This window comes from Carassius auratus, unplaced genomic scaffold, assembly GCF_003368295.1.
Source record: "Carassius auratus strain Wakin unplaced genomic scaffold, ASM336829v1 scaf_tig00214511, whole genome shotgun sequence".
Taxonomy (NCBI): Eukaryota; Metazoa; Chordata; class Actinopteri; order Cypriniformes; family Cyprinidae; genus Carassius; species Carassius auratus.
The window spans coordinates 135,953-153,349 of record NW_020527685.1 but is presented as its reverse complement, the minus strand read 5'-3'; the positions used below and the strand labels follow the sequence as shown (position 1 = coordinate 153,349).

General features: G+C 35.9%; 1 protein-coding gene across 2 annotated transcripts; it reads right to left on the bottom strand.

Moving 5' to 3' along the window:
• Window positions 1-2,488: 2,488 nt before the first annotated feature.
• LOC113092200 (neuronal pentraxin-1) lies at window positions 2,489-12,923 on the bottom strand. 2 transcript variants are annotated; one of them, XM_026257827.1, is made up of 6 exons: window positions 12,814-12,923; window positions 8,809-9,820; window positions 6,898-7,474; window positions 5,789-6,039; window positions 4,328-4,507; window positions 2,489-4,254 (listed from the first exon to the last, which is right to left on the bottom strand). In XM_026257827.1, exons 2-6 carry the CDS (start codon window positions 9,502-9,504, stop codon window positions 4,045-4,047), a joined length of 1,914 nt encoding a protein of 637 aa, XP_026113612.1. In that variant the 5' UTR covers window positions 9,505-9,820; window positions 12,814-12,923; the 3' UTR covers window positions 2,489-4,044. The 2 variants fall into 2 exon arrangements, with proteins under 2 accessions (XP_026113612.1, XP_026113613.1); XM_026257828.1 differs by lacking the exon at window positions 12,814-12,923 and adding an exon at window positions 10,682-10,980.
• Between the last annotated feature and the right edge of the window lie 4,474 nt (window positions 12,924-17,397).

Here is a 17,397-nt window from a genome sequence, read left to right as displayed (position 1 = left end):
TATTGATTTAAAATTTCAATCATAATAATATAAATAAATTAATTTTTTAAGAGACAACTTAATAGACATTTAAAGATGTTTATTTATGATTTAGAGTACAATGCCTCCCATTGTTGTGTTCGCTTATTTATCCATGAACTATTACAAATAGGCTATATATTGTTTTTTTCTTGTTTATTAAGTTTGTTTCTATTAAGTATTGGGTAAGAAATAATTTCGCACATTTAATATTATTTTTTTAATTTCCATTTAATAAAATAATTAGAAAAAAACATCAAATTAAACAAAACAATCATATAAGATAAACGTAATTGTCCAGAACGAAATTTGTCATAGTGTATTTCTTAAATGTGTGAAAATCATTTTCACTTATAAGCAAAATAGGAATATAAAGCAAAAACCACACACACATAAACTTCAGTGTATGGTTTTGTGTTAGAAGTGTTCACATCATGGGATAAAAAAAAAAAAAAGATATTTCCTGCCATCCTCAGGACGAAATGTGGAACAACACCATTAGCTTGCAATTCAATAACACTAGCATCGCAATAGGGTACAGATGCCCTATTAAATTTATTATTATAATTTATTATTAAATGTATTTTCCTTTTGATAGAAGTTTCCAAATCACATTGTAGGCTATGCAGTTTACTGACCATAAAGCGTTTCATGAAGATTAAACAGGACACGCCATCCGTGTTTAATCCATTTATTCCCAAATTGGCAAAACCATATGGTCAATTTAATCAAAATTCTATTTTATAAATTATGCGCACACATTCATATTTACAAGTCTCCATTTACAACACACATCACGTTTGAATGTGCAAGCCAAATCTCTATATCACAATCATCAATATATTTGCAATCATTTTGATTTAAAAGGTCAAAGGCTTTTTTCGTGCTCAGTTAGTTTGAGTCATATGCTCTTTCTAAACCCTGAGACTCAACATGCAAAGTAGAAAAGAAAAGGTCAGGCAGACAAAGGTCATTTCTTGCAAAGGTTTCTTTTGTCTGCAATCTTCCAACCTATTACCTTTAAATGATGAAACCTCTGCTGTGGCTCCCAACAGTGCTGGAGAGTAATGTTTGCATTTATACATTTATTGATAACTTGATGTTAATTTCCTAAATGTGAGGAAACCAGTAAAAAATATGTTTTTGCTGTTGTTTTCTGTGGACGCTGTGAAACTACTGTCAAATGATGGAACACTCTGAATGTCATGAAACACAGATAGTTTGGGAATGATATAATAAATTATTTACTTAAACTGCAGTTGTGTTGTATTTCAGTCTCTAAATCACACTGGTTGTCTCATAGACTCTCTTTAGGCCATTTTTGTAAGTGCCAGCTGTTGAGCTGATGTGTCCTGGGACACAAGGGAGACAACAATGCTACTGGTTATCTGCAATCTTAGCTGTCTAGTCCCAAATTAGACACTATGCATTTTCAATTTTTGCCTGTGAAGAACATTCTTTGTCGTAAAGACCATATGAAGGTTTGCTCCTTCTGGTAAAAATATGTGTACCAAAGATGCCATGGAACTTTCTACATACATAAGGATACCAAAAGTAAATATTTATAATTAAAAAAAGCAGCCATAATAAGCTGGCTAACATGTACTCATTCTTATGCCTTATTCAAAAAACTAATGCCCAGTTTCCATTTAGAGTAGAGTTTAATGCACTGGATTTTGATGACATTTTGATGAAAATATGTGTGTGTGTTTAATGTCTGCCCTACATTTGAAGTACATCAAAGTGGTGCCAAAGATACAATGTGCCACAGTATGCACTTTTTTTCGACTAAATGTAAAAACAGGTACAAGAGGAAATTTACAAGATTTATAAAAACTTGTTTATATATATTCCTTATATATGTTCATGTAGCTACACAGATAATATATCCCTGATGAAATAGTCAGTGTAACATTGTGCTCTTAACACAGGTGACAACGCAATGTGATACTGAAAGCTGATTGGCTGGAATGGTTAATGCATGCGGAAGAAGGAAAATTAATCCAATCTCCCTTCTTTTGCACACATCAAACCAGAGCCGTTTAAAACAATAATAAACATATTATAACCATATAAACATGGTCTCACCATTATATGCTAATAATAATAATACTTGTCTTTTGATTAATTTGTTTTAAACTGGCAAGCCTAGAAATGCAATCGACTAACATTGTAGTAAATCCATCTCAAAGACATCTTTAAGAATACTTTGATTAGTTAAAAATCATTACTTTATTTAAAAATAATTAAATACATGCTTGTCTCAAGTTAAGCTTGTACATTTTGGCTTAAAGGCATTAAAGACATGCCAGGACATATTGTTAATAATGAGTAAAAATAGGATATACACATACAGTATATCTGCTATATACATAAATGATATTAGAAAGGAGAGAGAGAGAGAGAGAGAGAGAGAGAGAACATACATGACAGAAAACTAGTGCATTTGGATACAGATATATACCAAAGGCGAGGTTAAGCGGTTTTATAAAGTTGATTAATGCAGTCCATTTTAAACACATGTAAGCAAATGCATGCATGCATAAATCTGACCAGTCAGGTTTAAGGATTATCTAACTGGTAAATCTGTAAAGAGTCTGCTCGATAAAAAGATGAAAGATACATAAGATACAAAGATACATAAACATTCAGGATATATCTGTGTGTACATTTGGCCATCTAGTTAAAATGTTCAACAAAACAATAAATGGGTTTTAATAGTGAAAATGCATAATCTAAATATGCTTCCAGATTATAGGTTAAATTCATAACAATAAGAAGCAGGATTTTAATAAACTGCTGGAGGTAGCCTATGAATTCTGAGAGTCTTTGCCCCTAAAGGAATGCGATATGGTTTTTATAACAATGACATTTCAAAGCAAGCAGGAAACTTGCAGACTGTATGTAATCCACACAATGTCCTGCTGCTCTACATTTATAGAGATGAGATTATTTTTTTAATCACTTTTATCACCTTTCACTAAATCGCCTCGTGACAATGTTGGTTTTTAATAATATTAAATTGCATTAATCACGAAAAACTCAATAAACATAAAAACTGCATGTTAAAAGAATGTTTTTTTTTATAGTCCCACATGACACAAAACAGCTACATGTGCATGTGTTTAAACACAAAAAAGTTAATTATGTATTATGAAAGGGAGTCTCTTTAATCCCGCTTTATGCATTTTTTCAATGGGAACCTCACTGTTTTTGTTTAGCTCCTAGTTTCCTGGCATGTGCCAACTGTATATAAACCCATAACAGCAGCCCACCTTCCCAAAGACAACACTTGTCATCTTGTACTTTATACATATGAAGAACTCCATCTTTTTCCTTCTTCAAGTCTTCTAATGCAGCACAAAACTGCAATCATACACATTTTATATGCTCAATCATGATGCATGGACATTTTCTGGCCTTCAGCAATACAAATTTACATACACAAAAAAACGTCTTATTTCTTCTCCAGCATAACTTATTCTTGATTTGCAGGACTAAAAGAGCACCTCAGGTTATAAACTACTGAGGTTCTGGATTAAAAAAAGCAGCATAAATGTTTTAATGAAGTAGGCCTTTTAAACTCACTGCTGCCCCCATGCTGCCCAGAGTGAACACAAATGGGTCAAAAAACCAAAAAAAACAAGTTGTATTTCAAATCTGTTACATCACAGAGATATAAAAATAAACCACTTGGTCTGGATTGTTTTGCATGTTGAGCATACTGAAGTTCTTTCATTAGTGTTTGGAAGGGAATCAGAAACACAGAATGGAGTTCAACCAGGCTGTTGACATCCTAAGTGCTTATCGATATGTAGTATGTAAATCTTAGACACGTGAACTACTAAAGTGCTTAGTTAAATGCCCAAGGCCTATGTAGACCTGTTTGGAATCCTATTATCTTGAAGGAGCGGCTGCAGTCTGTGGCCTTCTCCTCAGCCTTTCCATCTGGATTCAGAATTCTCCACCTTTCCAGCTGCACATTAAGCAGAGGTGTGGAGGATCAGGCTCGGTTTGGTCAGATCCCTAATGGCAAGGGTCGAATGGATACTTTGTGACACCTCCGTGAAGCTCCACCATGGCCTCGCTCCAGGTGATGACGTCACCGGTGAGGTGGCTGGAGCAGGACGCTTGGTTGTAGATCTCGGTGGAGGTGAGCACACGCGACCACAGCTGCAGATCCGACATCTCGCCCACAAAAGACTGTGTGGCATCGAAACGGCCGCCCAGAGTGTCCTGGGTGGAAGAGAGTCGCAAGTTAGCATGCATGTGGTTTTTTACTATGATCGACTGATTCTGTGAGACATACCTGCTCCTGTCCGAGGATGAAGACTCCTCCTGGTTTAATGGGATGCCACGGGGACAGATTCTCTCCAGAGCCCCTTTTCACACCGTCCAGATAAGCCTCCCACATCCCGTCACGTGTGGACCACGTTATACAAAGGTGGTGCCATTTACTGTCCGTCAGAGATAGAGGAAGAGTAACTGCCTGCAAGAGGGAACAAACAGAGTATATCTTTAAAGTATATCTAACAAAATGTAAAATGTTTTGTGAATATAGTATACTGAATTCTGTCATACACACTTTTGGATATTTATACTGCTATACTTTGCCCCAGGCCTAAAAAAGAACTAGCATTGCCTAATTAATTTATGAATAACTGTGAATAATATGAATAACTTTGTGTAAAAGAACTAGCTTTGTGTTGATTCCTTTAAACAAATTGATTTGCATAATGATCTAAATTATAGTTTGTGATTCAGTCTGAATCATTCAGACAGCTCACTCATTGACTGACTAATTCTCTATACAACAGTAACAGAATATTTTAGAGGAAAAAAAGAGAGAAAAAATTATATGGAGGAAGCAAAATTTGGTCATTTACAAATTTATAAATGGTAAAAAAAAAAAGTAAAATGATAATGTACAAATCACTGATACAAATCATTAAACTTTCACTTCTGATTAAATGTTTATAGTTTGCTTGCCCTTATGAAACAAAAATATATTGCAGTATATTGAAAAATATAATGTAATATATTAGGCATATATTCTTACATATATTTATTTTTCCAATATATTGCAATATATTGAAAGCTGCAATCATTTGTATATTTTGCAATATATTATATAATATATGTATCATCAATATATTATTAAATGTATTCAAATATGTAATATTTTAGAAAAAAATGGAAAATAATATATTACAATATATCACAATATATTTTAAGAAATATATTGGTAAATATATTTTCCTTTGTAAGGGTGTACAAAGTAACCTTGTGAAAATGTAGTCTATGCACTGACAAACCTTGTTTATTAGCTCTAGACTTATTATGCTGCATGCCAGCAATAGTTGTAAACAGTTTAGCTGATAGCAAGTAAACAGTCGTTGAGGAAAGAGGTCTCTGTTTGCAAAAAAACACTAGAATGTATTCATGCGTCAACCTCGGATAAGCCATTAACTAATTAGGCAGGATGATGCAAATGGCTGAGAAGCCAAGAGGAAGAGAGAGATTTGCAGACTGTTGAAGGGCAAGACAAGAGCAATAACAGGGAAAGTCTGTTGACCCCTCTTCCTAACTGTGAGGTCTAGCATTTTATCACAATGCATTTGATCACAAATGTTTTGTATAATGTTACGACGTGTTCAATTGTAACAATTTAAATACACTTCCAAGCTGAAATGTTTCTGATTGCCTGTGTTTAATAAATCTAGAGCATTCGTTATGCAATCCCTGTTTTATAATTGGATGACTTCTTTACCTTGTCATTCACCAGCAGCTCCATAGGATTGTTGCCCCATTCAATCAGGACAAGCTCGTTGGCCTGACCTGGGACAGAGTAGGAGAACGGGGTCCCGATCCCAGGACCTGAGCCCCCTTTCAGCCAAAGACAGACTGTGAGGGCGAAGATCTCGCTCAGAAGGGTGCGCTTGATTCTCCCATACATGTAGTTGGAGCGCATCGGGAAGCCAATCTGAAAAGCGTCAGGATTCTTGGGCTTCTTATTGGGTCCTGTTAGTGAAGAAAATAAGAAACTGTGAAACGGGATTGCATTTCTAGGCAGCATAACATCTAAAAGCTCTACTGAAATCCTAAAAGACAGTTGGAGACTCAGATCTCCTGGAAGCAGACTATGTACCTCTTAGCAGTTTTCACATTTAACCCATTTAGATCTCAAATATGTTACAGGAGCTCAAAAAATAAGACAATATTTTAGCTCAATATTTTAGTTTAGTAAATTATAATAATAAAAAAGTTATAATAATATTAATAATAATAATAATAATAATAAAAATGTAAATAGGTTAAACTTAAAAAAAAAAAACTTTAAATAAATTATAATTTAAGATATTAGCTTTCATGGCCAGAATGTACACAACCTAATTATGTTAACCAGTGTTTATTTGTTTGTTTGTTTGTTTTTGTGGGAACTGGGGATAATCATTTGTGGGAAAATGTAAAAATAAATAAATAAATAAAATATTATGATCAAAGGTGAGTGTAATGTGATTTCTAAAGCAAAAAATAAAAATAATAAAAATAAAAATATTCCTAATAAATTGTGTTTTGACCTTTCACACAATTTTGTTAACAAATATATCATGTTTTTCTCAAAATATGCAGCAAAACCTTGTAATAATAATAACTTATTAATAGTTTACCACCAGTAATAACTGAGCGGAAGTTTATCAGCATATTAGCATGATTTATGAAGCATCATGTGATATTTTACATTTTAAATTATGTGAAAAAAATAAAAAATAAAAAAATTACCAACTGCTGCCCTTAGGGTTGTCTAATTAAAAAAATGGTCGTTTGATAAGGTAAAGTTCATTCAGTTAATTTTGTACTACTTTCAGGACATATCACCTTGTTCTGGAGTTTTGTGGTGTAGGTTACTCAGCACTGCATCTAGTTTGTTGATGGCACCACGGACAGGTGCTCTAGACCCAGGCGGTTTGAATGAGGTTTGTGGATGATGAACATGATCATCATTTCCATGGTGTCCATTGTGATGGCCATCATCATGATGATCATCATGGTGGTTGCTGTTGTGTTGGCTGTCATGATGATCATCATGGCCACTTTGATGATTGTCTTGGTGATTTCCGTGGTGGTCATCGTGGTGATCATCATGGTGGTCGGTGTGACGGTCATAGCGATAACTATAATGGTGGTTACGATGGTTACTGGGGTGATGGTCCTCATGATGGTTTGCCTGGTGGCTGTCATGGTTATCATGATGGTCCTCATGGTGATTATTGTGGTGGTTATTATGGTGGTCATCATGGTCATGGTTATCCTCATGATGACCATATCCGTGATGGCTGTCATGATGACCATAATGACTGTCATAGTGATGATGGAGCTGTTCTTCCAGGGCATTGATCTTGCGCTGCAAGAGGTCTCTCAATGAACTTGAATAGGAACTGGAAGAATTTCTTGCCTATAAGAACAAAAATGAAAACAATAAACAACAGTGTACAGTTTTTGGAAGATTGTTACGAATGTACAAGTGTTATGACATCACAAGACAGCCCCTCCTTCACTGCTAGCACTCCTTCCTCTGATTAGTTGCAGTAAATCCAGCTTTTCTCAGCACCACAGCATTCTGCGCTTAATGGCTTATCAAGGCAGATGGGGCTAATTGGAGATGGCAGCAACTAGCACATCGCAGAGCGCCGTCACCAGCTTGCTGTGCATGCACTTCCTCTCCAACACAACAATGATTCGGATCAAGCTTGAGGTCATGGGAAACAGGAAGAATTTTCTAAAGCACAGTTCAAACCTGAAGACACTTCCACAACTTTAAACCCGTCATCAGCAGTTCACTTGTGTACTACAGAATTTAAATGCATGCTATTAGTTTCACTGCATATTCAAAGAAAGTGTCACATTGTAGCTGGTTTAAAGGATTCACTGTACGTGGACTCCAATCAATAAGCACACAAATGATAATTTAACTTCTTTGTATTTGTACCATTTTATCCAATGTGCTTTCTCAGGGGAAGGGTTATGGCTAATTAAATAAGCAAATCCCAGCTGGGCTGCCTAAACGGAAGACTGTATTCAATGATCTGTTGTTGGCACAAGAAGCCACCAAAGTGTACGTTACAGAAACAGAAAAGAGCTTATGTCATGCTGAGAAGTTTTCCTGAATTCAGATCAGCCTTTGACATGCAGGATAACCCCTAAAAAACAAATCCAAGCAGGATTTGGAAATCTTGGAGACATCAGGGTTTTTGTTTTACTTTTATTTACCAGAGATGCATTATGCAGATAAGAAGTGACATTAAAGACATTTATAGTGTTTCGAAAGATTTCAAATAAATGCTTTGCTTCCTATTTATGAACAAATTAACAAAAAAATATATATTAAGCAGCGCAAATGTTTTCAAGGCTGCTAATAAAATTGCCATATTTTTAATGATTTCTGAATGAACCATAGATGCTGAGAATTCAGCTTTGTGATCACAGAAATAAATTACATTTTAAAATACAATAGTCAATATTTAAAGTGGATCAAAAAAGATTATAAAAGTTATCCTTAGACAAGAACACATTTTGGTTTTAGGTTTTTGGACAACTTTGATTTTGATTTTGATTGAAGTTTGAAATTGTATTAATATTTCCACAATATTCCTGTTTTCATTCCATTTTTTATTAAATAAATCCTTGGTGACTTAAAAAAAAAAAACATCTGAACGTCATTTTGTTAATTCTTCTTATTAGTATTATTATTGTTATTTACAAAGCTTTAGCTTTCAGTTTCCCTCCCACCTGAAGGTTTTCCAGCCTCTCCTTCAGGGCCTGCAGGGTTTTTCCTGTCTGTTCTGGGGAGAAGCTGTGTTTGCCCAGATATGGAGATTTGCCTCTGTGATGGTCACTGCGATGCCCGTTTAAAGGGAAGTGTGGGTCAGCATGGTGGCCGTCATAGTGGTGTGAGGAATGCTGGGAGTTGTGTTGTGAAGGGCCGTGATGATCTTCGTGGTGTCCCCTCCCAAAGCTTTCACAGAGAGTCAGTTTTGCCGTCAGTTCCCGAATGGTCTCTCGCTGATCCAAGATGGTCTCCTTCTGTCGCACAAGGCTCTCCCTCAGGTGAAGGATGGTGGCTTTGGCCTCATCGGAAATGGCGTGTCGGCTACTACTACTGCTGCCGCTGTGACCACTCGGCAGACCGCTAACTGGCCCATGATGTCCATTCCCATGGCCATTGCTGTTTGGCCCGTGTGAAGTCCCATGTGAAGCCCCACCTGGAGTGAAACAACTAGGGTCTGCATCTGCAGGGATAGGGATGCAAACAAGTTTGGGTTGCGTTCCCCAATCATATTCCAAACCTGGCACGCTGCTAACCGCAACCGAGGGTAATAAAGATAAGAGAAAAAGAAGAACGTGTGAGTGAAAAACCCCTCCCCAGTTCACGTGTTCTGAGAAAGGCAATGTCATAATGACATAATTTGTGCTTTTCGTCATCATCGATTTCTTCTTTACAGCAGTGGGATGTTCATCATGAAGAAAGAGTCATGGGAGAACAATCACTGGATTTAGAAATCTACAAAAAATGTCCAGAAAATGCATTGTTTATACTGTGTCTATCACTTTTTCTGAGTGCAGAATGTTATATCCACTGTGAGCGGTTAGAAATCCGCCAAATGCAGATATTCCAGTGTACAAAAATGCATGTAAAAAATAAAAAAAACAGAGCAGAAGCAGGACCCGTTGATGATGGTTGATGAAATCTCCAGGCAGTTAGCAGAAATCCTTTAATTTCCAGATTCTGTCAGGCACATCCCTGTAGATTAAAAAAGAGTTTTCAGTCAGAATGAAGCCTTGTCCTGAGGAAAAACACTTTTTGGTGTTATTTACAATCATTCTAATGAGACAAACGACTATGTTTTTTTGTAAAGTGCAGTAGTGGGATCACAATCAGTCAACAACATAGACTTGTTGAGTCAGACGCACCCCTGAGGTGAATGACGCTAACAGCTGCAAACCCCATCGGCTATTGTAATCAGATTACTGTCACATGAACTTGATGCAAACGATGAAAGATGGCTTTCAAAATAATGTATGCAGCCAAGCGATTGGAAAAGCCTACAGTCAGAGGTAGCTAATGAATGATGCATAGGGAAAAGGCAAACTAAAGCTAGAAGGAACACATCAGTAAAGCACTAGCAAGGGCAATATCAAGTTAACACGATAACAAACAGGACAAATACTGTGACATAGCTCACTGTTAACTTTTTAATCATTGCTTAAGGGATTTTCCTCAAAGATTTTAAAGCATACACCATGAAACTAAAATGCCTTTTAAATTTAAAGAAATACAGAATAGACAGACATAATGATAGATGGTTTTGGTATTGTGTGATCCTCTTGCAATTAATGTATGACGGCCAGTTTTGCCTCTGTGACTGTATTTTCGTAGTCGGTAAGTGTATGATGCCTAGCATTTTAAAATCAATTCAGATTTGTGTATTACAGCCTGAAGATGAGCAACTTTTTTTTAAAGATGTTAGTAGTTTCGACCTGGAAGTGTCAGACCTAACACCTCACAGGAAGGGGCTCTCTTACTCTTGCGTCCCCAAGGTTGACTGTCTAATAGGATCTAGGAAGGCTTAAAGGCCATGGTGGATTGGCTTGGCATGCTTACGGTAGTCTCTTCCTGCAGTACTGTCGTGATCACATGTATCGGTGGTGGTGGGTCGTAGTCTGGCGATTATGAGCCAGTTCAGAAACACTCCACATGTGGCCAGCAGAATCCTAAGAGGCTTGCCCATTCCACCCGAATGTGTTTCTCACGCTGTACAGCACGCCACTCTAGACAGATCACTACACAGAGCTCATGGAATCCTTGTGTGACTGAGACGGAATGAGTGAGAATGTGAAAGCTCAAGGTGATTGCCAAGGACACTTCAGCTATCAGCTTAGTTAGACTTGCAGCAACTGTGAAGAGATTTTACAGACTATTCAGCTGTAATTAGAGTCCACCAGACATGTTCCTTGAGGGGCTTTTCACACATAACGTATTTATAGACAGTGCAACACAATAGAACAGACCTAATTTTTTATTTAAAGCAACTCTATGTTAGAGCATGCAAATCTATTTTTTTGTTTGTTTGTTTTGTTTTACCTTAAAATATCAGATTCAATATTATTCTCATTGTAAATCTCTAATAAGTCTGTTCTGGGAGTGTGTGAGTTTGGATGCAGAACTTTGGGCAGATACAGAAGCAACAAATGCATTCTGTAAAGCGATCATCTGTCATTATGATATAGAACAGTGATTTGTATCCATTTAAAGGGACAGTTGACCTAAAAATCTAAATTATGTCATCATTTTCTCACCATTCACTGTATAAGTTAATGTTGGTATACTAGCGGTTTACCAAAAATTACTATGAAAGGCTTCTGACAACTTTTTGGTTACCAATATTCTTATGAGCATCTGTAGGCCCTTGATCTCAACCTAACTGTACTTTAAGTTAAATGAATCTGTTGAATCATTCATAGTCTGCAGGCTAATTGAGAGTATAATTAGATAAAGCAAAGTAGACTGGTGCTAAGCTCCTTAAATCTGTCTGTATCATGTCACAAACAGATGTCATGGATGCACTTTTAAACATGATGATGGTTATCTTATTAAAATGGGTCATATATGCTTGTATGCACACTTGGCAATAAAGCTCTTTGATTCTGATTCTGACAACCTACCTGATTCACCTTATTAAATGAATTTAAGCATACATTGCATAAGATGTTTATTCATCTTCAAAAAAAAAAGGACGTGGGTTGAGTGCATGCAGGCATTCAGAGATGTACAGTAATGATGCTTAAAGATTGCTTAAAAGATTGGTGTTTAGATTATTTTAATGTGAGGGAAGTCTAAACTCCATCTAGTGTTAGTAAACTTGTAACCCATATTATTGTATGTTGTTTGGTAGTTTTACTCAGTACTAGCGTGTCTAATTTTACAGTAACATGAACATTGTAGTGTAAAATGTAAACAAAAACCTAAAATAATCATCCATGTACGGCATCGGTTGCAAGGTTAGCATAAAACAGGTGTCACTAGAACAGACATATTGAGATTTGTTCACCTAATGTATCAGGTCAAAGTACTTCATGAGGTACTGTGTCCTTTGTTGACCACATTTTAAATCTATTAACATGTCCAGTTACCACAATGGTTACATATACAAAAAACCTTACATATTTACAAATGGCAATCGAAAACAATGCTGTAGAAAAGTATATAGAATGAGAAAATATGATTGCTAACCCTGAGGCTCTTGCAAGTTTTTAAACTGAACCATTGTTGCAAGCACCTCTAGTAAGAAAAATGCTGCTTTTAACAGTAAACAATACTGTTTTTTTATTGTAAAAAATTGTTTACAAGAACACATTTGTAAAAACACAGCGTATGTGTTTTATAGGCATAAGCCCATTCATAGGCAAATATCACAATATTCATGCATTTCTCTACTAAAAGACATTTTCCAACTATATTTAGTGTATATGGTGTGTGTGTGTGTAACCATGCATTGTAAATGAGCAATATAATCAACATTTAAACATCTAACACAATCTAAAAACCTCTTTAAAAACATCCTGGTCAATGTCATATTTCTCCATGAAGGAAAGTTTGTGAGAGCAAAAACAGATAGATCTTCAGTTTTCCTGAAAACTCATGGCTATTCACGTTGAACAAAAGTTTATCTACAGTGCAAAGCTGAACAAGCACTAATCGTACAATAAAATCACACTTTCTAAATGACACCATACCTTCTGAAGTAAATTTGAATGAACGCCATCAGAAAGTTGCCTTTGAGTTTTCTGGAGAGAAAAAAAGATCCCTCACCTGCAGTCAGTCACAGAGTTGGGGCGAGTTAGTCTATTCCAAACACACTGATCAGATTGAGAGGGATTTGCTTTAGGGAGGATAATTTTAACTCTCTCCACTCCCCCATCCATCCTTCCCTCCCTCCTGTTATCAACCCTCTTTAAATATCGTAGCTTTAAGGGTTCTTTTGATGGTATTTTCTTGTAAAACACTAAATTGCAACAATACTAAAGTACTTGCCTTATCGTCTATTCCTAAAACACTTATCCTTGAGGCCGTTCTGGGATACAAAACTGATAATCTAAGGAAATTAAGATGAAATTAAACTATTTAACACCATATAAACAATGCAGTGCTATTAATGTACTATATACTATTTATTCATATTTAGAATTAGGTTTAATTTTATATGTTCAGTTTTAATGATAGTTTAAGTTTGAGTAATTATTATTTTTAAATCATGTGCATTATATTTTTTTATTTATTAATTTATTATTATTTCTGTATTAGTTTTAGTAATTTTTAACACTTATTAATAATTTTGAATAATTATTTAAATGTAATATTTGAAACTAATTTTAATTCATTAATTTGCCAAGGAAATATTTCTAGTTTTTCAAAGTTTTTACGTTTTTAAATGATGTCTTACTTCAGCTTTATTTCTATTTTTATTACATTAGATTTAGTTTGCTAACAAAAACACTAATGCATCATAGATTTTATTTAAATATTCAATCTGTTATGTGATATATAATCTAAGGTAATTTTAGTTTTAGTTCCAAAATACAGATATGTACAGTGACAGATGGGAGAACCCGTTGTTTTCAGCACCAATGAAACATTTAGGCACAAAGAAAGAAGCAGGTCTCATACCGTCTTATAACTGTACTTAAGTATGTTTCATAATCCACACTAATTGTGTTGGGCAAGGTGCTTAACTTAGTCTATCAAGTCACTGCTGACCCAGCTTGGTCTGGTTATGGCATACTGATAATAGATTCTGCTCAGGTGACCTGTGAAGAACCTTGCTGGCACAACCATAGAGTTACCAACTTCAGCAGAAGGATATTCATGCCACTTTTACTTTCTTTTAGGAAAGGAAGGATTCTCTTCATTTCAGTATTTGCATTTTTCACTGTAATCTGTCATTTGAAACAATGATACTTGAATGTAAAAAGGACAGCTGGCAGCCCTAACCTTCCATGATAAAATGGACATCAGTCCCACAGATTCACGCACACAACTGATGCCAGTTGGCCTAAAAAGGGAGAGAAACAGATGAACAGGAAGACTGAGATAACTAATAGGACTGCCATTTTTTTTAGACAAAAGGAAAATAATAATAATGGTTAAACAGTGTCGTCTTTGAGCTTTAGTATGCTACTTCTGACAAATGTTCAAGATTATATACACTTTAATGTGATGAATCAAGACTGCATTTATCTTAGCAGTAATTCAAATGAATTTAGTGTATTTTAAAATGTAATTTATTAATTATTAACAGCATTATTTATGCCATTACTCCAGTCTTCAGTGTCGTAATTATTCAAAAATCATTGCCAATTTGATGCTTAAGAGACATATTTTATTAATGTTGAAAACTGACTTTTAATATATACAGAAACTGAAAACTAAGTCCAAATTTTAATAATCAAAAAGGAATAATTAATGCAAAAACCATCCCAAATACCTGTCGGTAACCCCAAACAACTTTACCAGAGGATCTGGTTCTAATCTGTGCTCAAAGACTGCTGAGACCGTCTCAAATAGCCTACAGATCACCAATAATGCTCCAGATTGGGGCCTGTCCAAGTAAGGCATCTGCACATTTACATGGCGCACAAGGAGGGCTAGTTCCTGAGTGCTTTTAGTCTTAACTTTGGACATATATGCTTGGAGCACTACTTCAAATTGGATGAGTGAGTACCTTTTCACACACTGATGAAGAGTGAACTTGCTAGAGGACAGAATCCCATGTGTTTTCTGAAAGCCGGTCTGCCAACATCCTCCTCACAGGCACTCCTGAGCTAAAATAAAGGACCTGCTGTTAGACTGGGAGGAGTCTGCAGCTTTGCCAAATGCACTCTGGGAAATACCAAATGACAATGACAGCAAGAGCTGAATCTGATGTCTGACTTTAAATTAATTGTGATTAATTGCCTCATATGCATTGGAGACACATCTTTACAGCATTAAACTATTTCCAGATTCCAGATGCTCAAGTTTAGGAATAGGAATGTTGTCCCATTCTTGTCTAATACAGGCTTATAGTTGCTCAACTGTCTTAGGTCTTCTTTGTTACATCTTCCTCTTTATGATGCACCAAATGTTTTCTATGGGTGAAAGATCTGGACTGCAGGCTGGTCATTTCAGTTCCGGGATCCTTCTTCTACGCAGCCATGATGTTGTAATAGATGCAGTGTGAGGTCTGGCATTGTCATGTTGGAAAATGCAAGGTCTTCCCTGAAAGAGACGACGTCTGGATGGGAGCATATGTTGTTCTAGAACTTGGATATACCTTTCAGCATTGATGGTGCCTTTCCAGATGTGTAAACTGCCCATGCCACACACACTCATGTAACCCCTTACCATCAGAGATACAGGCTTCTGAACTTAGCACTGATAACAACTTGGGTTGTCCTTGTCCTCTTTAGACCGGATGACATGGCGTCCCAGTTTTCCAAAAAGAACTTCACATTTTGATTCGTCTGACCACAGAACAGTTTTCCACTTTGCCACAGTCCATTTTAAATGAGCCTTGGCCCAGAGAAAATGCCTGCGCTTCTGGATCATATTTAGATATGGCTTCTTTTTTTACCTACTGAATAGAGTTTTAGCCGGCAACGGCGAATGGCACGGTGGATTGTGTTCACCGACAATGTTTTCTGGAAGATCACAGGCATCAGTATGGTTTTCCGGCCTTGACCCTTACACAGACATCGTTCCAGATTCTTTTAATCTTTGGATGATATTATGCACTGTAGGTGATGATAACTTTAAAGTCTTTGTGATTTTTCTTTGAGAAACTACTTTCTGATATTGCTCCACTATTTTTCCCCGCATTGGTGATCCTCTGCCCATCTTGACTTCTGAGAGACACTGCCACTCTGAGAGGCTCTTTTTATACCCAATCATGTTGCAAATTGACCTAATAAATTGCAAATTGGTCCTCCAGCTGATCCTTATAAGTACATTTAACTTTTCCGGCCTCTTATTGCTACCTGTCCAAACTTTTTTGGAATGTGTAGCTCTCATGAAATCCAAAATGAGCCAATATTTGGCATGGCATTTCAAAATGTCTCACTTTCAACATTTGATATGGTATCTATATTCTATTGTGAATAAAATCAAAATTTATGAGATTTGTAAATTATTCCATTCCTTTTTTACTCACAATTTGTACAGTGTCCCAACTTTTTTTGGAATCGGGTTTGTAGCTCAAATATATAAAAGAAAACCATGTCTGAATGGTGAATGGCTTCCGCTGCTGGTGTTGTGTAATCATCCACTTACAGATGTAATTGATCCTTAATTAAGAGTTTCTGCACTGATTACTCCGTAAGTCACTCGCGCTACAGCGACTCTCCGCTTGATTCTTGAATCCTAGCATTACTCAATCGTACACTATGTGTACTGTAGCATTGTTTAGGAGAAGAGTATGGAGAGGAAAGAAATGAATGAGAATGACTGGGCAGCAATACAGACAACAGAGTTTTACAATGTGTGAAGCTCCATTGGGAGTAATCTCTTTATCTTTCTCTCCTGTGCGTCAGGACAAAGCTTAAAACTCACACGCACACAGTTCGATGGCACACTCTGACGCAGTGAGGCATTATGGGCTGGGTGGGAAATTAACCTTTTTGCCCACTGTCCACAATGGCTGATCAATGCTGAGTTTATGAAGTATGTGAAAAATTAAGAACACATTTCCTTTTGAATTCACACTGGAAGAGAAATAGGAATTGTATTGCATTTTTACAATCACAAAACAATATATTTCAAAATAAGTAACAGATACTGTAAGACAAAATTCCAGGTGACTTGAATGAATAGACACTGTTATAACACATTTCTACAGTTGTTAGCGTCATAAATCTAGTTTTTTTATACAGTATATAAATTTTCCTTTTTATTCGTTTTCTTAAATTAGGCTTACTGTATTTAAATGTGTAAATGTTTTTATTTTCTGGACCATTTTGTGATGAGACACAGAACTATTAATACTGTATCATAAATGTATTCCAGTTTTTTATATGTTGATTTAAAAAAATAATAATTTACAGAAAACTAGTTAATGTTGCTGTGGGTTTTTCTAGACTACAACATTACAAATATCTTCATATATTTTTTTTCCTCTTTTGAAAAGTTTTTAGAAACACTATAGTTGATTTTTTTTTTCTTATGGTATTGGATATAAAAGGTACACAGAAATGATTCTGTTTACCCCTACAGAAGTTTGACAGGTGCTGCTTTTGAGGACCCGAAAAAGTGCAAAGATTTGATATCCTTTTTGTCTTCTGATCAAA